This window comes from Selaginella moellendorffii, unplaced genomic scaffold (assembly GCF_000143415.4).
Source record: "Selaginella moellendorffii unplaced genomic scaffold, v1.0 SELMOscaffold_88, whole genome shotgun sequence".
Classification (NCBI taxonomy): Eukaryota; Viridiplantae; Streptophyta; class Lycopodiopsida; order Selaginellales; family Selaginellaceae; genus Selaginella; species Selaginella moellendorffii.
In genome coordinates, this window is record NW_003314349.1 from 234,988 (window position 1) to 259,096 (window position 24,109).

Consider the following 24,109-nt stretch of genomic DNA (forward strand, 5'->3'; position numbering starts at 1 on the left):
GATTGAAAAAGAAAGGTGCACTCTTATTCATGGGCTTTTCTTTGTATATTTGAACCCTTATAGATTGTTTTTTAAGTCGTTCTCTTTGGTTGTTTATAATCCACCATGCTTCTTTGTAAACTTCCTCATAAACGAAAGTCAAGAGTTGTAGCTCTCCCAAGAGGCTTGCCCTCTTGACACCCTACTCCTCAAGTCGAGTCCATTCGAAGGTAAACTGGACCAAACTTCCTTGTAAGCTTCCTCATGAATGGAAGTCAAGAGTTGTAACTTTCCTAAGAGGTTTGTTTTCTTGATACCCTACCCCACGATGGCAGAAGGTCAGTATTGTTGGACCCGTTATTAGTCTCTGCCTAAGCTAGTTGAGAAACTGGTCATCACATGTGCAGTTAGACCGGAAGGGCACTAAGGAAGGAAATCCTAAGTTGTCATTTACTCAAGCAAACTTGACACGGTGATGAGAAACTCATGATGTTGGCTGGCACTTGCTAGAGTTAGAAACCCCCGCGATATTGAGCTTGGTCCCTCAATATCGCTAGATGATAGTTTACCGTGTCTACCAAACACCCTCGCTATCATGCCCTTAGCATTAGTCTCATTTCGGTCCAAAATGCTATTTATGGAAAGTATCCAGATTTGCTCATTTGGCATATCTACAGAATGTAGAGATCGTCCTGAACACAATGGTGTTCGTCCCATGTCCAAATTCGCAATTTAAGGACATTCCATATTTAATAAGTTTCAAGCTTGTCCCAGAGACTAACTCATGATACTAAGGGAGGCTTGGGGTGAAACCTCAAAGCATGTGTTCCTCAAGGGGGGGGGCTGTAAGGGGTTCCAAATGTATAGTAGGGATAGTGGGTAGGTCGGGCATGGCCGACCAACCTGAGGCATAGTCTAGCTCCCGCTTGCGTGCCTGTCCTTGTTCTGCGTCCGGCTTGGGTCTAAGCCCAAGTTCCATTCCATGCTAGTTGGTGGAGTACCCATATCTTCACGTTAGACCACCGGTATGCCGAAATAGCGCCAGACTCCGTTTGGCTCCATTTGCTCCTTGGGCTTTATGCTCGGGAGTTGCTCCGTGGTACGGTTTCGTCACTCCATGGCATCATGCTTGGGAGTTTGGCACCGTTCCTTCGTTCAGTGGCCCAAGGCACTGAACCTCGGGTTCCTATGGACACGTGGCATGTGACACGTGGCATCTGTCACGTGGCACAAAAAGGGTTTAGGTTCTGCTTCGTGGTGTTATTCTATGGTAAATCACCATAGGATAAAGGGTCAAAACCACGTGTGCTACAACTATTCAAAATTAAGGATGTTATATCCTAAGACTTTTAACTAATTGGAAAAAAAGTGCATTTTTATTCATAAGCACTTCCTTTTTATATTTGAACATTGTCTCTCAAGTCGTTTTCTTTAGTTATTTACAACTACCATGCTTCCTTATAGGCTTTCTCGTGAACGGAAGTTGAGAGTCATAGCTCTTTCAAGAGCCCCACTCTCTTGACACCTCGGGTCAAACTCACGTTGGGGTAAACTAGACATGAATCTCAACATGTAGTGTGATAAGTCTAAATATCAATCTCAATATTGATTGGAAAAGAAAGGTGCACTCTTATTCATGGGCTTTTCTTTGTATATTTGAACCTTTATAGATTGTTTTTTAAGTCGTTCTCTTTGGTTGTTTATAATCCACCATGCTTCTTTGTAAACTTCCTCATAAACGAAAGTCAAGAGTTGTAGCTCTCCCAAGAGGCTTGCCCTCTTGACACCCTACTCCTCAAGTCGAGTCCATTCGAAGGTAAACTGGACCAAACTTCCTTGTAAGCTTCCTCATGAATGGAAGTCAAGAGTTGTAACTTTCCTAAGAGGTTTGTTTTCTTGATACCCTACCCCACGATGGCAGAAGGTCAGTATTGTTGGACCCGTTATTAGTCTCTGCCTAAGCTAGTTGAGAAACTGGTCATCACATGTGCACTTAGACCGGAAGGGCACTAAGGAAGGAAATCCTAAGTTGTCATTTAGTCAAACAGACTTGACACGGTGATGAGAAACTCATGATGTTGGCTGGCACTTGCTAGAGTTAGGAACCCCTGCGATATTGAGCTTGGTCCCTCAATATCGCTAGATGATAGTTTACCGTGTCTACCAAACACCCTCGCTATCATGCCCTTAGCGTTAGTTTCATTTCGGTCCAAAATGCTATTTATGGAAAGTATCCAGATTTGCTCATTTGGCATATTTACGGAATGTAAAGATCGTCCTGAACACAATGGTGTTCATCCCATGTCCAAATTCGCAATTTAGGAACATTCCATATTTAATAAATTTCAAGTTTGTCCCAGAGACTAACTCTTGATACTAAAGGTCACTGAAAGACTTGTTGACTTTGGAGATGGGTTGCATAAAGTATATATATCCCACCACACAAACTTTTGTTTGAATTGATGCGAAACGAATATACTAGTACATAGCGCTCAAGAACCCTAGAATCGGACGGTAGCGAGCTCGGGATCAATGCCGGCGGGCGCCCTGCTGCCCTGCCCTGGATCGTGAGCCAGTTGCTTGGCAATCGCCATAGCGGTACCCAGGTAATCTTTGTGCTGCTGGAGCAGTGGGAGTTTGGTCCATTCCTTGTGTAATGTGGCCTTGGCGGTGGTGTTGATGCTGTTCTTCTCTTCGTATTTCCAGTTCCCAGTCTGCCACTCGAATTCGTAGTGGGGGAGAAAGCGTTGGCCATAGTCCGCCACGAACTCTATGGCGCACAGCAAGAAATGGAACTCTTCCTTGGAGAGGAAGTATGCGAAGTTCAAGCGCGTCCATCCAGGTTTGACACCGCTATATCCCTGTGAGAAAAAAAAAAAAGTGTTAGAAAAAGCTCCTTGGCGAAAACTTCTATTGTTTTGCTTCTCAACCTCTTGAATTGCTGCTCGAAATTTCAGGGAGAGCTCATCACTGACTTTGAGAAGCGAGTGGCCGTAAGGACCGGCACACGAGCACCCTCCTCTCGACTGGATCCCAAACAAATCGTTGAGGAGCTTGGCTACAAACCGGCCTTGCAGCACGGTTTGCTGGATTTCACCGTTGGAATCAGTGGTCCGGACGAGGAACGAGACGATTGCTGCTCGTTTCACTTGCGTGTTCCCAAGCACCACTATCTTTCGGTTCTTGGACAACCTTTTCAACGCGGTGGTGATGAAGTTGTGCTCTCTCGACTCGATGAGACGGTATCCCATTTCTTCTTGGACAGTGAAGACAATCCCGGCTTTTATCCGCTGGAGTATGGAAGGTGTTCCAGCGTCTTCTCGGCTTTCAATGTCCTCCAGGTAGAGCGTGTCCTGGTATGAGTTTGTTTAGTGTTGGTTTTCTTTTTTCTTTCGCTGGAAAGGGAACTGACCTCTTTGTTGTAGTTGACGAAGTCTACCACTCCTCCGCCTGTTGTCGACGGTGCGTGATCCTTGAGCTTGTAGAGCTTTTTGTTCATGCAAAGCAGGCCCGGCGTTCCTGGCCCTCCGACATACTTGTGTGGACTCAGCATCACAGCATCGTATCCATCAGCTTTTCGCGATCGCATGTTGATCTTCACATATGGACCACTGTTGATCAGATTCGGCAAGTAAGCTTCGTTTCGTCCTTGGTAAAAGATCTCGTCTTACCAGCTGGCGAAATCAAAACATGCTAATGCTCCATGTTTGTGTAGAAGGCGAGCGATGGCTCTAGTGTCCGCTAAAACTCCCGTGACATTACTGCAAGCGGAGAAGGAGCCAAGCATTGGACGATCTGCGTGCTTGGGATTTTGCAGCTCCTCTTCGAGGTACTTCATGTCAATCAATCCATCCTCGGTCATTGGAACTTGAATAACCTGTGGTTTAAACAGTTGACAGATTGAAAGAAACGAAAAAGCCCAACCTCGGCAAGACTTTGCCTCCAGGGAAGAAGGTTGGAATGATGCTCGTATGGGCCTATGAACACCAGCCATCTCTTCCTGTCATCGATCGCTGCCACGGCTGACTCTCTCATGTGGGGCGGCACAGACAAGCCCAAAAGTTCGTGGAGCTTTTTCACAGCTGCAGTGGTTCCAGAGCCGCAGAAAAAGAGAGCATCATCCTCGGTTCCTCCCAGGGACTCCTTGACATAACTCGTGGCCAGTTTCACCATCCGGGTGGTCTTCTCTCCAACGTAGCTGTCCTCGGCATGCGTGTTCCCTGAAACAGAATGCAGCGGGTCCAGATATGCAGAAGAGAATTCACGGCTTCACTCACCGTAGGACGGCATGACGTGCTTGATGAGGAAGTTTTCTATATAGAACAAGCAGCGGCCAGAGGCAGTGTAATCGGCATAAGTGAGAAGCCTGCTGCCGAATGGTGTGGAGATTTGGAGCTGGGAGCCGATGATCTGGGATCTGAGCCAGACACACTTTTGCTCATCGTCAAAGGGCCTGAAGAACTTGAAAGGATTGGGCTTGAAGTCTGGCTGCCAATTCTCCTCGATGCTGGGAGTTACCTCGCCGACCTTGGAAGCCGACTTTGGAGCAAAGCACCTCATCGTCTTACCAGTGAGCCTCTCCTACTTTGCTTGTGATACGTTCGCTAGTAAGACATCGTTTGCAAACTTACCTTGTTCTTAACACTCCATCTCCTCTTCAGCCATCACAAATATCCTGTTTTAGTGCACGAAAATGTTGCCCAGTGGATTTTTGTCCTATTTGTCCAGATCACTTTAGGAGAAACATGGTCAGTTACGATGCTGGGAGTTACATTGCTGACCTTGGAAGTCGACTTTGAAGCAAATCACTTCATTGTCTTATTGGTGAGCACTCTTTTGATACGATCTGTATTTATAATTTATAATGAATTTTGTGGTAGCAGGATTTTACTATCTGTAGTATTTGTACTTCATTTTACTATTAATTACTATAAGTTAATATATTTGTATGCTTCAATTAGTTTTATTGTCTATAAATATGGTAAAGATGGTTTGTTTTGTCAAGCTTGATAAATTCTAAAGGACTTATCACCTAAGTGGGCTTGATTATGAAGTCTTAGTCTTTTGTTGACCTTAGAGATATTTGAAGGTACTATTCAAATTTAAGGATGTTATATCCCAAGATTTTTATTCTTATTCATAGGCTTTTTTTTTATATATATTTGAACATTTATGGATTATCTCTCAAATCATTTACTTTAGTTGTTTGCAACCATTATGCTTCCTTATGAACAAAAGTTGAGAGTCATAACTTTCTCTCGAGCCCCTATAATGCACCCTATCTCTCTTCCCTTAAGCCAACTGCAAAAGGGGCAATTGTTTGATGAGAGAGCCCTTAGTGGCTATTTTATCCCCATTTATCCCCTAAGGTTCCAAGGATCATGGTGACAATATATTTAAATCTCATCCTATGATCACATGTGCTATAGCCCCACTCTCTTGCCACCTTAATTCTCAGGTCAAACTCATAATGTGACAAGTTCAAATATCAATCTTAACATCAATTGAAAAAAAAAAGGTGCACTTTTATTTGTGGGCCCTTTCCCTTTATATTTGAACTTTTATGGATTGTCTTTTATGTCATTTTTTTTTGTTGTTTATAATCTATGATACTTCCTTGTAAGCTTCCTCATTAATGGAAGTTAAAAGCTATAACTCTCTCGAGAAGTCTGCTCTCTTGACACCTTATTCCTCAAGTCGAGCCCATCCAAAGGTAAATTGAACTAGACTTCTTTGTAAACTTCCTCATGAATAGAAGTCAAGAGTTGTAACTTTCTTAAAAGATTTGCTCTCTTGACACTTTACCCCTTGGGTTGAGCCCACTTAGAGGCAAATTAAACCTACCAAATGTTAATTTTAACATGTAATATGATTTTCTTAGTTTCCCGAAAAATCACCCATCCTAACACTATTCAAACTAGGATGTTTAACACAAATATTTTAAGACCCTTAATCAATTGAAAAACAAAATGCAATGAACCATTTCCCTTTATATTTAAATCATTATGAATCATCTCTAAAGTTTTATTCTCTTTGGTTACTTACAAAAACAAGATGTTATAAAACATCTTTTGCAAACTTACCTTGTTTTTAACAAAATGGTTGCCTAAAATGCACTCTAAGTTCCCTTTAACCATCACAAATATCCTACTTTAGTGCACCATGTGAGGAAAATGTCTTCACAAGTGCTTAGTGGATTATGTCTTATTTTTCCAGTTCACTTTAGGAGAAATATACTCAAGGAAACAACATGTTTTGTCAAGCTTGACAAATTTGAAGGGACCCACCACCTACACATCCAGTGCACTTGTAAACACCAATCAACATCCACATCGAGATCGGTGGGATCAAAAACAAGGTTGTCCATTGAGTAGGCTTTCCACTGCTGCCAGTTGGAGATATCCTGATGCACTTGGTGCATATAATTGGCCTCACAGTGTTGTGCGCCAACTTGCCTCTAACGTGATCATCGACACCGGCCTGTTATAGTTATCAGTCAGAACTATAGGACCTGCTGGAGTCATTCTTGATTATGAAGCCCTTGTCTTTTGTTGACCCTTAGAGATATTTGAGGTGGGAAGAACTTCATGGGGAGTTACCTTTGGGAAAGACAAGATATGTCTAGGGAGTGGTCCTTGGAATGCCAAATTTCCTGAGAAGATGACACTTGAGAGTTTCAAGAATTTCTAGACTTCTGGACAGACTTTGAATGGGAACAACACAAGAAAGAAATTAAACAATAATTTACAATATTAATCTCCTACGAGTCTAAGATCTTACTGTGTTACAGTAGCTGAAAGTCCAAGTCCAACTTGGAGAGCTATAAATCTTACCCAAGTTTTCATGAGAAAGGAGAACAGATATATTATTATGGATGTCGCATGGAAGGATTTGAGTGTGAGCGCGAGAAATGGACGAGTGTTGCTGGAGACTATGTGTGGCTATGCCCAGAGCGGCCAAATCACGGCGATCATGGGTCCTTCGGGATCCGGAAAGTCCACCTTGCTCGATGCGCTTGCTGGTATAGTTTTCCAAGATTGATTTGGGTTGGGCAATAGATTAAAGCTCGAGATTCTTGCATTGTCGTTCATCACAGGTAGATTGGCCAAGAACGCGAGGCGAGAAGGATCCATTTTTGTGAATGGGAATCTCCAGACGAACATGAGGCATGGGACTGCGGTGTGTATATAAACATTTGATTCTGTGATTCTCAAACTTTCTGTCATAGGCCTATGTGAAACAAGAAGATGTTTTGCTAGGAACACTCACTGTCTTAGAGACAATCACTTACTCTGCTCAATTGAGGCTGCCTCACTCACTGCCGCAAAGCCAAAAGATGGAGATGGTTGAGAGTGTGATCACTGAGATGGGGCTTGGAGATTGCAAGCATACAGTGGTGGGAGGTTGGTTCTCGCATGGATTGAGCGGAGGGGAGAAACGAAGAGTGAGCATTGCTTTGGAGATTCTAACTCAGCCATCTCTTTTGTTCATGGACGAACCAACCAGTGGTTTAGACAGGTGAATATTTATATGATTTTTAAGTCCGGTTTATTGTAATTTTTATTTGATGTTTTCTTTGCAGTGCATCTGCGTTTTATGTGATTAAAACAATTAAGAACCTAGCTACTTCAAAACGCACTGTTATTATGTCAATTCACCAGCCAAGCAGCGAAGTGTTTGAGCAGTTTGATAATCTTTGCCTACTATCTCAGGGAGCACTTGTATATTTTGGAGATGCCATGGAAGCTAGCACGGTACTTTTCTCAAATTTGATATTCTTTATGTTTTATATTTTATTTTAGTTCTTCGAGAGTGCTGGATTTCCTTGTCCTCTCCGAAGAAATCCATCAGACCACTATCTTAGAGTTATTAATTCTGATTTTGACAATGTTCAAAACAAGTTTAAGGTATTAATTTGTACTATTTTCTGGAGATTTTTTTTCTTAATATTCATCTCAATTTGAACAGGAAGATATTGAAACTCAAGAAAAAGTTCCAGCTTCTGAAGCAATCAAAGTGCTTACAAATGCATTTCAGAATTTGCATTTGAGATCCCTCCACACAAAAGTTGACATTCTTTGTGTGACTAAGGTGAACCTTCTAGACAGTTTGTGTGACACACCTGGTGCAAAGGTAAATGACTTGAATTTTTAAAACATTATGATTATTAATGGATTACTATTTATAGAATGAATGCATCCAGATGCCTCAAGCAGGAGTTCTCCATCAGCTTTCCACGTTAACTAAAAGATCATTTATAAATATGACAAGAGATATTGGATACTATTGGCTGAGAATCTTTGTGTACTTTATGCTTAGCATCGTTATTGGCAGTATATATTTTAATGTTGGCACTAAATACAACTCCATTGCAGTAAGAGAATACCAAAAAATATTCCTAACCATGGTTAAGCTCGTTTGTTTTTTTTAAGGCAAGGATTGGCTGTATGGCTTTTATTGGTAAATTTCTTACATTTATGTCAATTGGAGGTTTTCCATCTTTCATTGAAGAGATTAAGGTATGGGATAGTTCTGAATTGTCTTGTTTTCATATCCAGTGATATTTTCTTCAGGTTTTTAATCATGAGAAACAAAATGGTTACTATGGTCCCATTGTGTTTACTCTCACAAACACACTCTCTTCCATTCCTTATCTCCTTCTTATTTCATTGATATCAACAAGTGTATTTTATAATATGGTTAAACTCCACCCAGGCTTTGATCACTTCATATTTTTTATGTTGAACTTATTTGCATCTGTGACCATCGTGGAGAGCTTGATGATGTGTGTAGCATCAATTGTTCCCAATTTTCTCATGGGAATAATTACAGGATCTGGAATCTTGGTAAATCTCTTTATATTTCTTAAACCGTTTCTAATGTGATTTTTCAGGGGTTATTCATGCTTGTTGACGGATTTTTTAAACTTGCTAATGAACTGCCAAAAGGCTTTTGGAAATATCCAATGCATTATATAGCATTTCAAACATATTTACTTCAGGTAAAACAAATATTATTTATTTTCTTGAAATTAAAAAAACTATAATAGGGTCTTTATGAAAATGATTTTCAAGGGCTTGAGTTTGATAATAATGATATATCTGAAGGAAAGCTATCAGGAACAACAATTCTTAAACAGTATCAAGTAGATCTCTCAAGATCTAAATGGTTGAACTTTATAATCCTGTTAAGCATGATTTTGGTTTATCGAGCAATTTTTATTACTATCATCAAACTCACTCAGCTCATAGATGGGAAAACTCTGATGTTTAAAATTAATAGTAAGACCTTTAAGAAAATAAATGCTTAAAATTAAAAGTATGGCTTCATGAGCTTGTCATTCACGTTTCACTTGTCATATTTATAAATGATCTTCTGGCATCTAGTAAGTGTCACCCAAATTGTCTTCAACCTTCATATAACTTTTGTGTGGAGCAGAATTCAAATGCAAACTGAGAACTAGAACACAATATGCTTTTGTAAGAAATGCATTTGTAAGCGCTTTGATTGCTTCGTAATTATCTTTTGAGTTAGCCAAATGCCTTAGTCATGTAATTAGTGACACCCATGAATGGGATTCCCACTGATTCTCTGCACAGAAAATAATCAAATAAATCAGACATAATAATTACTTCTCTAAACCACTAAAAGATGACTGCGTTTGGGTGTCCAAAGCAATGCTCAGTCTTCATTTCTTCCCTCTACTCAATCCATGCGAGAACCACTGTCTCCAAGCCCCATCTCACTGTCAACCATCTCCTCTTTTGGCTGCGTGGTAGGCTGCCTCAAATAAGCAGAGTAAGTGATTGTCTCCAGAACAGTGAGCTTTTCCAGCAAAACATGCTCTTGATTTACATAAGCATCTGATAGAAAGCTTCAGAATCACTAAATCAAATGTTTATACACACCGCAGTTCCATGCCTCATGTTTGTCTGGAAATTCCCATTGGATCCTTCTCGCCTACCTATGATGAACGACAATGCAAGAATCTTAGTCTCAAACACATGATCAATCTTTAGAAAACTCTATCAGAATGCACGTCGAGCAAGGTTTGACTTTCCCGAGCCTGGCTGGACCCTGATCTCAAGATTTAAAAGTCGACAAAACTAGCAAGAGGCCAATTCTTTTCAAACTTTCTAAAGGTTTGTCCCATCCAGTCTTGCCGTGCTATGGCTTCTCAAGGTACGTCGTCTCCAAAGATCCATGTCCTCGCATTTCCCGTCCCAGGCCAGGGACACATCACTCCGATGATGCATCTCTGTAAAAAGATCGCCGCTCGAGATGGATTCACCGTCTCGTTCGTCAATGTCGACAGCCTCCACGACGAGATGATCAAGCACTGGAGAGCTCCACCCAATACGGACCTCCGCCTCGTCTCAATCCCACTCTCCTGGAAGATCCCACACGGCCTGGATGCTCACACTCTCACTCACTTGGGTGAGTTCTTCAAGACCACCACCGAGATGATCCCAGCTCTCGAGCATCTCGTCTCCAAACTCTCTCTCGAGATCTCGCCGGTCCGCTGCATCATCTCGGATTACTTCTTCTTCTGGACCCAGGACGTTGCTGATAAGTTCGGGATTCCAAGGATTGTTCTGTGGCCTGGATCCACTGCCTGGACCACGATTGAGTATCACATACCCGAGCTCATCGCCGGAGGCCATGTCTTTCCCAGCTTGACCGAAGGTAACTCCAATTTAAGTTTAAGTTCTGCCAATGGCAGTCACGTACGCCTCGAAACTTTGCAGCGAAGAAGCTTGTCGCGGATGAATCTGTAGTGGGCATTATCAAGGGACTGGGACCTCTTCATCAAGCCGACGTACCTCTTTACTTGCAAGCTGACGATCATCTCTGGGCGGAGTACTCCGTGCAGCGAGTCCCCTACATCCGCAAGGCCTCCTGCGTGCTCGTCAACTCCTTTTACGATCTGGAGCCGGAAGCTTCCGACTTCATGGCCGCCGAGCTCCGGAAAGGTGGCACGGAGTTTCTCTCTGTCGGTCCCATGTTTCTCCTGGACGAGCAGACCTCCGAGATCGGACCAACCAACGTGGTGCTCAGGAACGAGGACGGCGAGTGCCTGCGGTGGCTCGACAAGCAGGAAAAGGCTTCCGTTCTCTACATATCTTTTGGCAGCATCGCGGTCGTGACTGTCGAACAGTTTGAGGAGCTTGCGGTGGGACTGGAAGCAATCGGAAAGCCTTTCTTGTGGGTGTTACGGCCAGAACTTCTCATTGGAAATCCGGTAGAGAAGTATAAGGAATTCTGCGAACGTACCTCCAAGCAGGGATTTACTGTGTCCTGGGCACCGCAGCTACGAGTTCTGAAACACCCCTCCATCGCTGCGCACCTCAGTCACTGCGGCTGGAACTCGGTGCTGGAAAGTATCAGCAATGGAGTGCCTCTCATGTGTTGGCCTTGGGGAGCTGAGCAAAACACCAACGCAAAGCTGGTTATACACGACTGGAAGATTGGAGCTGGATTTGCAAGTGGGGCGAATGGACTGATCGGCAGAGGCGACATCGAAAAGACGCTGCGGGAGGTGATGGATGGGGAAAGAGGGAAGCAGATGAAAGACACTGTTGAGGTGCTGAAGTGCAAGGCAAGGAAAGCTGTGGAGAGTGGTGGTCGATCCGCTGCGAGCTTGGATGATTTTCTTAAAGGCCTCAGCAGCCAGTGATGCAATGATAAGTTATCACTGCAAGTGCTAGCGTGAGATGGCAAACATGTGAAAAACTTACATGCCGCGAATTTGTCAAGCTTGACAAACCATGAAGCGAATAAAATATTCGTCTACCTTGCAACCCCTTTGTTGACTGGAAAAAACAGGACCGAAATCCACCGTTGAATAGCACTGATCTCTTTCTCATCACATGTAAATGCCATGATCGATCGCGCCGTGTTTGATCAGCCACGACAGAGCAGGATTCTTAGTGAAGGCTGAAAAGGAGCAGCAGGAATAGTGCCACAGCATTAAGGATAGGCTCCCAGCGTAGCAGGCTTCTCATTGCTTCTCATTACACTGCCTCTTCCTTGTTCTCTATAGAAAACTTCCTCATCAAGCACGTCGCCCTATGGTGAGTAATCTCTTCTGCATATCCTGGAATTCTGTTTCAGGGAACACGCATGCCGAGGACAGCTACGTCGGAGAGAAGACCACCCGGATGGTGAAACTGGCCACGAGTTATGTCAAGGAGTCCCTTGGAGGAACCAAGGACGATGCTCTCTTCTTCTGCGACTCTGGAACCACTGCAGCTGTGAAAAAGCTCCACGAACTTTTGGGCTTGTCGGTGCCACCCCAAATGAGAGACTCATCCGTGGCATCGATGACAGGTGTTCATAACCACCCGTGTCCCCCGTGTCGAGCAGACCTCCGCCGAGCTGTGTGTCTGCTCGTGAGGGGTTTCGGCGGTGTGTGCCGTTTGTAACGAACATCATCTTCCCCGAGGCAAAGTCTTGCTGACAATCTGTCAACTGTTTAAACTACAGGTTATTCTGACCGATGATGGATTGATCGACATGAAGCACCTCGCTGCATGCACGCCGTCCAAAGCTAACGGGGGATACCAGCCATCGCTCGCCTTCTACACAAACATGGAGCAGTATAGCATGCTTTGATTTGGCAAGCTGGTAAGACGAGATCAGAACGAAAAGTGATTGTTTAGAATTTTTGGGTAGCTGTTACAATGACCATCATAGAATATCTTTTGTCTTTAATATTTGATACATGCTCAGGAAAAAAATGAATATCCCTAGGTATCTTGCCTTTTAGTCCGTTTTATACATTAGTAAACATGTGTATACACAAATTTAGTTTTTTTATAAGATCGATTTTATATATGTACACAAATTTAGTTTTTTTATAAGATTGATTTTTGATACACCAAATCCCTTATTTGAGATTGATTTGCAATTTCATACTTCTTAAACAACTAGTTTCCTTGTCTATAAAGATTGTATTTTTGTCTGACTTCACCATATTTGCTATTTCATATTGTTTTATGAGATTTTGGTAGGCAATAATAGTTTTTTTAAGTCATCAAAATTTATATGAGCTCTCTTTATCACATATTCACGATAAATTTTCATATATAGATGTAGGTGCATTTTGTCTGATACTAAGTCTTTACATTGTTTATAACATTTAATTGAGTTGTATATTCCTTGATTGTTTCAGATTTTGCTTGATAAAGTTTTTGTAGTTCATTATAATTTTCTCCTGGGTTTGTTTCCATGAAAAAATCTTTAAAGAAATTTTTTGTCTATTTATCAAATGTGCCAAGCTTTTTGACATCATTATTATAATACTAATCTTTGGCTTTGCTTTTTAGTGTATAGCGGAAAAGATTTTTTCCTGTCTATCTACTTGATTAAGCTTAATTGCTTCTATGTATTTCTCAATATACAGTTGTGGGTCTTTTCCTTTAATCCTAGAAAAAGATGGATATGTGATGATGGTATTTATTGCTATTCCTGCAATTGCCATCATGTTCATTGCAATTTGATAGAAAATGCTCTATTTTGCAACTAATATAGACAAAATAGGTATTTGGTTCATAAAGAACCTAAATCATCGTTAGAGGGTTTATAAATTTAACTAATCTGCCTTTTATAGAGTATCACTTTAATTGTTTTGTGTTCCACTACTCTCAGTTGAAGTAGAGGCATTTTCTATGTGCCAATGCTGCCAAAGAGAATAGCATATGGATTTACGTATTTTGGATGACCATCAAAGTCGTATTGGGATTTTTAATTTCCTTTTCATTGAGGTGTACTTAATATGCTTTCAGCTCACTCTCTTTCAAATTTTTCTTTAATTTGGTTAAGTAATGATTTAGTTTGTTATGAAGGGAGGTCAAGATTGCAAATATCATGAGCAAGTACTCTATAATCTCGTTTTAGATCTTGTGAATACTTCTTTTCAGACTACCTTCTACTATTCAAATTGTAAGGGAAATATTGTATATCTATTACCTTATACAGTGATAATTTTATATATAGGGACTATTCCTTTTAAAGCTTTATAGGTAAGATCAATTGTTAGTCTATGCCTATATATTTCCAGGTTTGTTGGCATTGTTATTATGGCAAGCCTAGTTATTATGCCTCGTTCGTGGAGTGAGTGGTACAAAGTTTTGGTATGAATTAATTCCCTTTGTAAATTGGCTTATCAATCATTCTTATGAGCAAACATTTAACTTCTCAATCAATTTTGAAATAGGGATGGCTTTCCTTTAGAGGCCAAATGTCTAGAACATTGCTTATACAAGAGTTCTAGGAATTTCTCGAGCAACAAATATTATTTTTCATAGCATATCTGTCTTACTTAAGTGTGGTCCACTTTAAAAGATTTTAACTCCACAAAATTTTGTTGCCTATCAATCTAAATTTAGAATTGATCTAACATCTATTAGCCCAATTATCAATAAGTGTATTTCTACCTATGGGTATCTAAGCTTTATTGTGGACCATTAAAGTTCCTATAATAATGTCTTTGCCTAAGATTGCATAGAATTATAGCAATTGTCTAGTAGGTAAAATTTTTTAAATCATTTGCAAGTTATAATACTCAAAATTTGCATCTAACTCGGATAGACAAACTATCTCTCTATCTAGGAAGAATCCTAGTGCTATTTTATTTTTGTATAGGTAACTCCTAGATATAAGTCTTGATTACACTATGTACCTACAAAGTAATCTAAGTGTATTATCACACCTTTTTTGACAATAATAAAGGTACCAAGAGTCAGACTTCTATATGCCTTGAGCAGAATACTGTCAAGTATTTCACTCGGTAATTCATTGAGCTATTTAAGTAATTTTGTTAAATCTATCATTTGTTGGCATAATTAAGTATACAAAATAGTTTAGTTTTTGCTTTTTTATACTTTTGCCTAGTCACACAGAGTGGAGATCAGACAACTTCCATCTAATTCTATAAGAAAAATGTATCTTATGATAGGTGTGGTGAATTGCTAGTAAACATTCTTATTTTGTCTACCCTAATTCCCCCATTCAACTTTTATCAGGATAGTAGAGGGTCATCAATCCTTAATCTCTCCACCTATGTGTGCAGGAAGTCTTCGCCTTTTTGCTTATGTTTAGTGTAGTTAAGATTAATTTAGTGCAAAGTCTCTGGCACATAATACCCAATTCTAGAGTAGTTTGCCTACTTTGGCTTATAACCAACCTTGCCCTTATAACTATAGAATTAAAAAGAGTATTCAATTGTTCTTGGCAAATCTTGAGCAAACCTCTTTTAAATGGTTCAACACTAGGGACTAATTTGAATGGGGCATGGAGATCAATCCGTGAAATTTCATTATATAATCAATACAAGAGTTAAATTATTTAGCACATGATAGTTGTTCTAGATCAATTTGCTTGTGGAATGACTTTAGATAGCTTTTCAAACATATGATAACTAATTCGTGGAAGATTTTGCTTTAGATATAGACAAAAATTGTTTTTTAAGGTAAAGTTTTCTCTAGCATATTCGCCAACAGGCAATTATGGTCAATACAAATCTTTGTTCAAGCTTGTATGATAAATTTTTAGCTTTGCAATGTATTTCAAAATTTTTGGAAGTGTTTAAGGTTATTTCACCTTTTTAAACAAAACCCTTATCTAATATCTTTAAGTTTATTCTAGCTCTTTAAAGATCAAAGTGTGTCTCCAAGATTGATGCATTTGCCTAACAACAAGTTCTATAACTCTCTATTCCATGTTTATAGCATGAAGCCTCTCAACTGCTTTGTCTGGCAAAAACTCAATTAACACATAAGGTGATTTATATATTCCAAACATAGGCAAAAATTGAGTTACAACTCTTATTCTAATAATTGTATAATTTTGCCTATATGCAAAATATTGACTATCTAGGAATTATCTTTTGTAAGGATGTTTACGTCTCACAAAGGGTGGTTCACACCTTGCAAAAGGTGTTTCATGCCTAAAGTGATGAGTATTTCCTTTAACAATTTAGTTTGCTTAACTAGTTTGAAAAATGAATTTTCATGTCTATTCACTTGTATATTTGTTCTTTGTCTATACCTCATTTTAGAGGATATAGGGCATATTTCATGTGATTGCCCTTGATTTCTCCTTATGGGGCTAGATGTTATGTGAATGCTCTCAGAATCTATAGGAGAGTGATAACTTTCACACTAAACAGTGTTTGCAAGCTCTCTTTATATAATAGATAAGCTTTGATTAATTCATTTAAGTGTACTAAACATAAAGTGGTTTGAACGGTTATAGTGGTTCATGATAACTATTTCCAAATTTTCAATTTTATGAGTCTTGTTTGAGTCTTATAAGCTCTTGTAATATGCATAGAAGAAAACTGTATATGAGTAGTAGTTAATGCTAAAGGACTTTGGATCAAAGTCTTGAGACAACACAATGTTTTAATTATAATTTTGCTTCTATTAAAGCCTCATAAGATTTGGGTGAATAGTTCCTCAATTTATTCTTCACTAAGACTGACTTTAACTTTCTTTAAACTAGAGTCAAAAACAAAAGTTATAAGTGCCTAATTTTCCTATTTATGTATGCCTAGAAAAATTGTGACACGCTACTAAAAAAAGTGTCTTTTAAAAACCCAAGTGAGAATTTGCTTAGAAGGAAAGAATTCTAGAGTAGTTGATTGTGTCTTCCATATCAAACAAACTCCATTCCTTTTTTTTTTTGGATTTTTCTCAAGAAATTGTCGGTAAAACAATTTAAACTTGAGTTTTTTAGTAATGTATGTTGTACTTCAATTTTAAACTCGTCCTATGCTCTATAACTTTAGTGATAGTTGAAAAACTATATTTCTTATGTTGTTTAGGCACTAAGCCACTACAATTACTAGAAGACATTTTTCGTTCATTGTTGTTTAGGCTTAAGGCCTTTAGAATCATTGAAGTGATCTACTTGTGAATCCTAATGCTTGACATGTTTGGAATTCACAAGGAATTTTCTCTCAGTTGTTTTTCAAGCTAAAGAGTGATGGCTTATCCTACCATAGTTGTTAAAAGTGAGTAAGGCTTTTTCTACTTGTACTCATGTTCTTGCCCATGCCTGCAAAATAGTGACAAAAAACATAGATAAGAATGTAAAAGAAAAAGAGAGAAGAAAATAGAAAATAATAGAACTCAGCCTCAAACCCCAAAGGCGTGAGTAATAATAAGTATATGTTATTTTTTAACTTTACTTTGTACAAACAATCATAAGTGGGAGAAAAAATGGTTAATTCAATGCAAATGCATACAATAGTGAGCGAGGGTTATTTTTTAGCACGTCTAAGTGTTATTTATATACTACATGATTTTATAACTGTTTTTAACTATTTCATGTTTGTCTATGACAAGCATTGCTTAAGTCAAGTTTTCTTTTTTGGATACTTAAGCTTAGGCATAATTTCATTTCATCTAAGCTTCTTTCTTCTGCTCTATTTGGGAAGATATACAAAATAAAACATTTACCTCTTCATCAAACATTGCCAAAGTCTGAATTAATAATTCTAAGAAGAATACCATGCTATCTTCCATGGTATTTCCAAAATATACAAGTCACTTTGCTTGAGAGGTTAAGCAAAGATTATTAAACTGCTAAAACATTGATAAAAGTGCACCTAGATCTAATCACATATCAAGCCACAGAAAATCATCAAATAAATCAGACATAATAATTACTTCTCTAAACCACTAAAAGATGACTGTGTTTGGGTGTCCAAAGCAATGCTCAGTCTTCATTTCTTCCCTTCACTCAATCCATGCGAGAACCACTATCTCCAAGCCCCATCTCACTGTCAACCATCTCCTCTTTTGGCTGCGTGGTAGGCTGCCTCAAATAAGCAGAGTAAGTGATTGTCTCCAGAACAGTGAGCTTTCCCAGCAAAACATGCTCTTGATTTACATAAGCATCTGATAGAAAGCTTCAGAATCACTAAATCAAATGTTTATACACACAGCAGTCCCATGCCTCATGTTTGTCTGGAAATTCCCATTGGATCCTTCTCGCCCCACAATCTACCTGTGATGAACGACAATGCAAGAATCTTAGTCTCAAACACGTGCTCAATCTTTAGAGAGTCTTGCGAAGTCACTGAAAGACTCGTTGACTTTGGAGATGGGTTGCGTAAAGTATATATATCCCAACACAAACTTTTGTTTGAATTGATGCGAAACGAATGTACTAGTACATAGCGCTCAAGAACCCTAGAATCGGAAGGTAACGAGCTCGGGATCAATGCCGGCGGGCGCCGTGCTGCTCTGTCCTGGATCGTGAGCCAGTTGCTTGGCAATCGCCATAGCGGTACCCAGGTAATCTTTATGCTGCTGGAGCAGTGGGAGTTTGGTCCATTCCTTGTGTAATGTGGCCTTGGCGGTGGTGTTGATGCTGTTCTTCTCCTCGTATTTCCAGTTCCCAGTCTGCCACTCGAACTCGTAGAGGGGGAGAAAGCGCTGGCCATAGTCCGCCACGAACTCTATGGCGCACAGCAAGAAATGGAACTCTTCCTTGGAGAGGAAGTATGCGAAGTTCAAGCGCGTCCATCCAGGTTTGACACCGCTATATCCCTGTGAGAAAAAAAAAAAGTTCTTTCCTCGTTAGCAAAAGCTCCTTGGCGAAACCTTCTATTGTTTTGCTTCTCAACCTCTTGAATTGCTGCTCGAAATTTCAGGGAGAGCTCATCACTGACTTTGAGAAGCGAGTGGCCGTAAGGACCGGCACACGAGCACCCTCCTCTCGACTGGATCCCAAACAAATCGTTGAGGAGCTTGGCTACAAACCGGCCTTGCAGCACGGTTTGCTGGATTCCACCGTTGGAATCAGTGGTCCGGACGACGAACGAGACGATCGCTGCTCGTTTCACTTGCTTGTTCCCGAGCACCACTATCTTTCGGTTCTTGGACAACCTTTTCAACGCGGTGGTGATGAAGATGTGCTCTCTCGACTCGATGAGACGGTATCCCATTTCTTCTTGGACAGTGAAGACAATCCCGGCTTTTATCCGCTGGAGTATGGAAGGTGTTCCAGCGTCTTCTCGGCTTTCAATGTCCTCCAGGTAGAGTGTGTCCTGGTATGAGTTTGTTTAGTGTTGGTTTTCTTTTTTCTTTCGCTGGAAAGGGAACTGACCTCTTTGTTGTAGTTGACGAAGTCTACCACTCCTCCGCCTGTTGTCGACGGTGCGTGATCCTTGAGCTTGTAGAGCTTTTTGTTCATGCAAAGCAGGCCCGGCGTTCCTGGCCCTCCGACATACTTGTGTGGACTCAGCATCACAGCATCGTATCCATCAGCTTTTCGCGATCGCATGTTGATCTTCACATATGGACCACTGTTGATCAGATTCGGCAAGTAAGCTTCGTTTCGTCCTTGGTAAAAGATCTCGTCTTACCAGCTGGCGAAATCAAAACATGCTAATGCTCCATGTTTGTGTAGAAGGCGAGCGATGGCTCTAGTGTCCGCTAAAACTCCCGTGACATTACTGCAAGCGGAGAAGGAGCCAAGCATTGGACGATCTGCGTGCTTGGGATTTTGCAGCTCCTCTTCGAGGTACTTCATGTCAATCAATCCATCCTCGGTCATTGGAACTTGAATAACCTGTGGTTTAAACAGTTGACAGATTGAAAGAAACGAAAAAGCCCAACCTCGGCAAGACTTTGCCTCCAGGGAAGAAGGTTGGAATGATGCTCGTATGGGCCTATGAACACCAGCCATCTCTTCCAGTCATCGATCGCTGCCACGGCTGACTCTCTCATCTGGGGCGGTACAGACAAGCCCAAAAGCTCGTGGAGCTTTTTCACAGCTGCAGTGGTTCCAGAGGCGCAGAAGAAGAGAGCATCATCCTCGGTTCCTCCCAGGGACTCCTTGACATAACTCGTGGCCAGTTTCACCATCCGGGTGGTCTTCTCTCCGACGTAGCTGTCCTCGGCATGCGTGTTCCCTGAAACAGAATGCAGCGGGTCCAGATATGCAGAAGAGGATTCACGGCTTTACTCACCGTAGGACGGCATGACGTGCTTGATGAGGAAGTTTTCTATATAGAACAAGCAGCGGCCAGAGGCAGTGTAATCGGCATAAGTGAGAGGCCTGCTGCCGAATGGTGTGGAGATTTGGAGCTGGGAGCCGATGATCTGGGATCTGAGCCAGACACACTTTTGCTCATCGTCAAAGGGCCTGAAGAACTTGAAAGGATTGGGCTTGAAGTCTGGCTGCCAATCCTCCTCGATGCTGGGAGTTACCTCGCCGACCTTGGAAGCCGACTTTGGAGCAAAGCACCTCATCGTCTTGCTGGTGAGCCTCTCTTACTTTGCTTGTAATACGTTCGCTACTGTAAGACATCGTTTGCAAACTTACCTTGTTCTTAACACTCCAGCTCCTCTTCAGCCATCACAAATATCCTGTTTTAGTGCACCGCGTGAGGAAAATGTCTTCACAGATGCCCAATGGATTTCTGTCCTATTTTTCCAGATCACTTTAGGAGAAACATGGTCAAGGAAACGACATGTTTTGTCAACCTTGGCAAATTCTAAGCACCCGTCGCCTTAGTGGAGAGGTACGTCGGCGTGATTATGAAGTCCTAGTCTTTTGTTGACAAGCTTCTTCCTTGCAGAGCATTGAGGCGTGACATGGAAGAATTTAATTACCTTTCGAAAAGACAAGATATGTCCAGAGAGCGGTCCTTGGAATGCCAAAGTTCCTGAGAAGAAGACACTCGAGAGTTTGGAGAATTTCGAGAGTTTGGATAGACTTTGAATGGGAAAGTCAAGTCAACACAAGAAAGAAAGTAAACAATATTTTACACTATTAATCTCCTACGAATCGAAGATCTTACCGTGTTACAATAGCTGAAAGTCCAAGTCTAACTTGGAGAGCTATAAATCTTACCCAAGTGTTCATGAGAAAGAAGAATTGATATATTATTATGGATGTGGCATGGAAGGATTTGAGTGTGAGCGCGAGCAATGGACGAGTGTTGCTGGAGAGTATGTCCGGCTATGCCCAGAGCGGCCAAATCACCGCGATCATGGGTCCTTCGGGATCCGGAAAGTCCACCTTGCTCGATGCGCTTGCTGGTATAGTTTTCCAAGATTGATTTGGGTGCAATAGATTAAAGCTCGAGATTCTTGCATTGTCGTTCATCACAGGTAGATTGGCCAAGAATGCGAGGCGAGAAGGATCCATTTTTGTGTGACCAAAGGATCATCCATTGCGGCAACGTGATTGCTCAGCTACACGAAAGTAATAACACCGTCAGAACATCATACCAGAATGGGAATCTCCAGACGAACATGAGGCATGGGTCTGTGGTGTGTATATAAACATTTGATTCTGTGATTCTCAAACTTTCTGTCATAGGCCTATGTGAAACAAGAGGATGTTTTGCTGGGAACACTCACTGTTTTGGAAACAATCACTTACTCTGCTAACTTACTCGCTGCCGCGAAGCCAAAAGATGGAGATAGTTGAGAGTGTGATCACTGAGATGGGGCTTGGAGATTGCAAGCATACAGTGGTGGGAGGTTGGTTCTCGTGTGGATTGAGCGGAGGGGAGAAACGAAGAGTGAGCATTGCTTTGGAGATTCTAACACAGCCATCTCTTTTATTCATGGACGAACCAACCAGTGGTTTAGACAGGTGATATTTATATGATTTTTAAGTCCGGCTTATCGTAATTTTTATTTGATGTTCTTCTTTGCAGTGCATCCGTTATTATGTCAATTCACCAGCCAAGTAGCGAAGTGTTTGAGCAGTTTGATAATCTTTGCCTACTATCTCAGGGTGCACTGGTATATTTTGGAGTTGCCATGGAAGCTAGCATGGTACTTTTCTCAAATTTAATATTCTTTATGGTTTATATTTTATTTTAGTTTTTCGACAGTGCTGGATTTCCTTGTCCTCTCCGAAGAAATCCATCAGACCACTATCTTAGAGTTATTAATTCCGATTTTGACAATGTTCAAAACAAGTTTAAGGTATTCATTTGTACTTTTTCTTAGAGTGTTTTTCTTAATATTCATCTCAATTTGAACAGGAAGATATTGAAACTCAAGAAATAGTTCCAGCTTCTGAAGCAATCAAAGTGCTTACAAATGCATTTCAAAATTTGCATTTGAGATCCCTCCACACAAAAGTTGACATTCTTTGTGTGACTAAGGTGAACCTTCTAAACAGTTTGTGAGACACACCTAAATGACTTGATTTTTTAGAATATTATGATTATTAATGGATTACTATTTATAGAATGAATGATCCAGATGCAGGAGTTCTCCATCAGCTTTCCACGTTAACTAGAAGATCATTTATAATTATGACAAGAGATATTGGATACTATCGGCTGAGAATCTTTGTATACTTTATGCTTAGCATCGTTATTGGCAGTATATATTTTAATGTTGGCACTAAATACAACTCCATTGCAGTAAGAGAATACCAAAAAATATTCCTAACCATGGTTAAGCTCGTTTGTTTTTTTTTTAAGGCAAGGATTGGCTGTATGGCTTTTATTGGTAAATTTCTTACATTTATGTCAATTGGAGGTTTTCCATCTTTCATTGAAGAGATTAAGGTATAGGATAGTTCTCAATTGTCTTGCTTTCATATCCAGTGATATTTTCTTCAGGTTTTTAATCATGAGAAACAAAATGGTTACTATGGTCTCATTGTGTTTACTCTCTCAAACACACTTTCTTCCATTCCTTATATCCTTCATATTTCATTGATATAAACAAGTGTATTTTATAATATGGTTAAACTCCACCCAGGCTTTGATCACTTCATTTTTTTTTGTGTTGAAATTATTTGCAACTGTGACTGTGGTGGAGAGCTTGATGATGTGTGTAGGATCAATTGTTCCCAATTTTCTCATGGGAATAATTACAGGATCTGGAATCTTGGTAAAATCTCTTTATATTTCTTAAACTGTTTCTAATGCGATTTTTCAGGGGTTATTCATGCTTGTTGACGGATTTTTTAAACTTGCTAATGAACTGCCAAAAGGCTTTTGGAAATATCCAATGCATTATATAGCATTTCAAACATATTTATTTCAGGTTAAACAAATATTATTTATTTTCCAAAAAATTATAACAGGGTCTTTATGAAAATGATTTTCAAGGGCTTGAGTTTCTATCTGGAACAACAATTCTTAAACAATATCAAATAGATCTCTCAAGATCTAAATGGTTGAACTTTATAATCCTGTTAAGCATGATTTTGGTTTATCGAGGAATTTTTATTACTATCATCAAACTCACTCAGCTCATAGATGGGAAAATTCTGATGTTTAAAATTAATAGTAGGACCTCTAAGAAAATAAATGCTTAAAATTAAAAGTATGGCTTCGTGAGCTTGTCATTCACGTTTCACTTGTCATATTTATAAATGATCTTCTGGCATCTAGTAAGTGTCACCCAAATTGTCTTCAACCTTCACCTAACTTTTGTGTGGGGTGGAGTTCAAATGCAAACTGAGAACTAGAACATAATATGCTTTTGTAAGAAATGCATTTGTAAGCACTTTGATTGCTTCGTAATTATCTTTTGAGTTAGCCAAATGCCTTAGTCTAATATCTTCCTGTTCAGATCATTAAGAAAAATTTCCTAAAAAGCTATACAGATGAAAATACCTTAAACACTGTCAAAGTCCAAGTCGATAATTCTAAGAAGAATACCATGCTATCTTCCATGGTATTTCCAAAATATACACTTGAGAGATTAAGAAAAGATTATTAAACTGCTAAAACACTTTGCTACTTGTCTGATGAATTTGACATGATAAAAGTGCGCCTACATTTGCACAGAAAATCATCAAATAAATCAGACATAATAATTACTTCTCTAAACCACTAAGACATGACTGCGTTTGAGTGTCCAAAGCAATGCTCACTCTTCATTTCTTCCCTCCACTCAATCCATGCGAGAACCACTGTCTCCAAGCCCCATCTCACTGTCAACCATCTCCTCTTTTGGCTGCGTGGTAGGCTGCCTCAAATAAGCAGAGTAAGTGATTGTCTCCAGAACAGTGAGCTTTCCCAGCAAAGCATGCTCTTGATTTACATAAGCATCTGATAGAAAGCTTGAGAATCACTAAATCAAATGTTTATACACACCGCAGTTCCATGCCTCATGTTTGTCTGGAAATTCCC

The 24,109-nt window shown here is 40.2% G+C and overlaps 4 protein-coding genes and 1 pseudogene across 4 annotated transcripts; 3 read left to right on the forward strand and 2 right to left on the reverse strand.

Annotated features, from left to right (window-relative positions):
- Nucleotides 1-2,479: 2,479 nt before the first annotated feature.
- Nucleotides 2,480-4,677, reverse strand: LOC9637569 (probable cysteine desulfurase). The gene is made up of 6 exons (XM_002988394.2): nucleotides 4,257-4,677; nucleotides 3,904-4,199; nucleotides 3,651-3,856; nucleotides 3,392-3,590; nucleotides 2,910-3,332; nucleotides 2,480-2,840 (listed from the first exon to the last, which is right to left on the reverse strand). Exons 1-6 carry the CDS (start codon nucleotides 4,537-4,539, stop codon nucleotides 2,481-2,483), a joined length of 1,767 nt encoding a protein of 588 aa, XP_002988440.1. The 5' UTR covers nucleotides 4,540-4,677; the 3' UTR covers nucleotide 2,480.
- Nucleotides 4,678-6,849: 2,172 nt separating this feature from the next.
- Nucleotides 6,850-9,297, forward strand: LOC9637570 (ABC transporter G family member 11). The gene is made up of 11 exons (XM_024662191.1): nucleotides 6,850-7,000; nucleotides 7,076-7,158; nucleotides 7,208-7,497; nucleotides 7,562-7,733; nucleotides 7,782-7,886; nucleotides 7,948-8,112; nucleotides 8,168-8,353; nucleotides 8,412-8,498; nucleotides 8,553-8,825; nucleotides 8,873-8,980; nucleotides 9,029-9,297. The coding sequence occupies exons 1-11, from the start codon at nucleotides 6,850-6,852 to the stop codon at nucleotides 9,287-9,289; spliced, it is 1,881 nt and encodes a 626-aa protein (XP_024517959.1). The 3' UTR covers nucleotides 9,290-9,297.
- Nucleotides 9,298-10,062: 765 nt separating this feature from the next.
- On the forward strand, nucleotides 10,063-11,780 carry LOC9636867 (UDP-glycosyltransferase 85A2). The gene is made up of 2 exons (XM_024662282.1): nucleotides 10,063-10,665; nucleotides 10,728-11,780. Exons 1-2 carry the CDS (start codon nucleotides 10,149-10,151, stop codon nucleotides 11,654-11,656), a joined length of 1,446 nt encoding a protein of 481 aa, XP_024518050.1. The 5' UTR covers nucleotides 10,063-10,148; the 3' UTR covers nucleotides 11,657-11,780.
- Nucleotides 11,781-18,179: 6,399 nt separating this feature from the next.
- Nucleotides 18,180-20,331, reverse strand: LOC9636869 (probable cysteine desulfurase). Its single transcript, XM_002988395.2, has 6 exons — nucleotides 19,964-20,331; nucleotides 19,611-19,906; nucleotides 19,358-19,563; nucleotides 19,099-19,297; nucleotides 18,617-19,039; nucleotides 18,180-18,539 (listed from the first exon to the last, which is right to left on the reverse strand). Exons 1-6 carry the CDS (start codon nucleotides 20,244-20,246, stop codon nucleotides 18,180-18,182), a joined length of 1,767 nt encoding a protein of 588 aa, XP_002988441.1. The 5' UTR covers nucleotides 20,247-20,331.
- A 619-nt stretch (nucleotides 20,332-20,950) lies between these two features.
- On the forward strand, nucleotides 20,951-24,032 carry LOC9637571 (annotated as a pseudogene).
- Nucleotides 24,033-24,109: the final 77 nt, after the last annotated feature.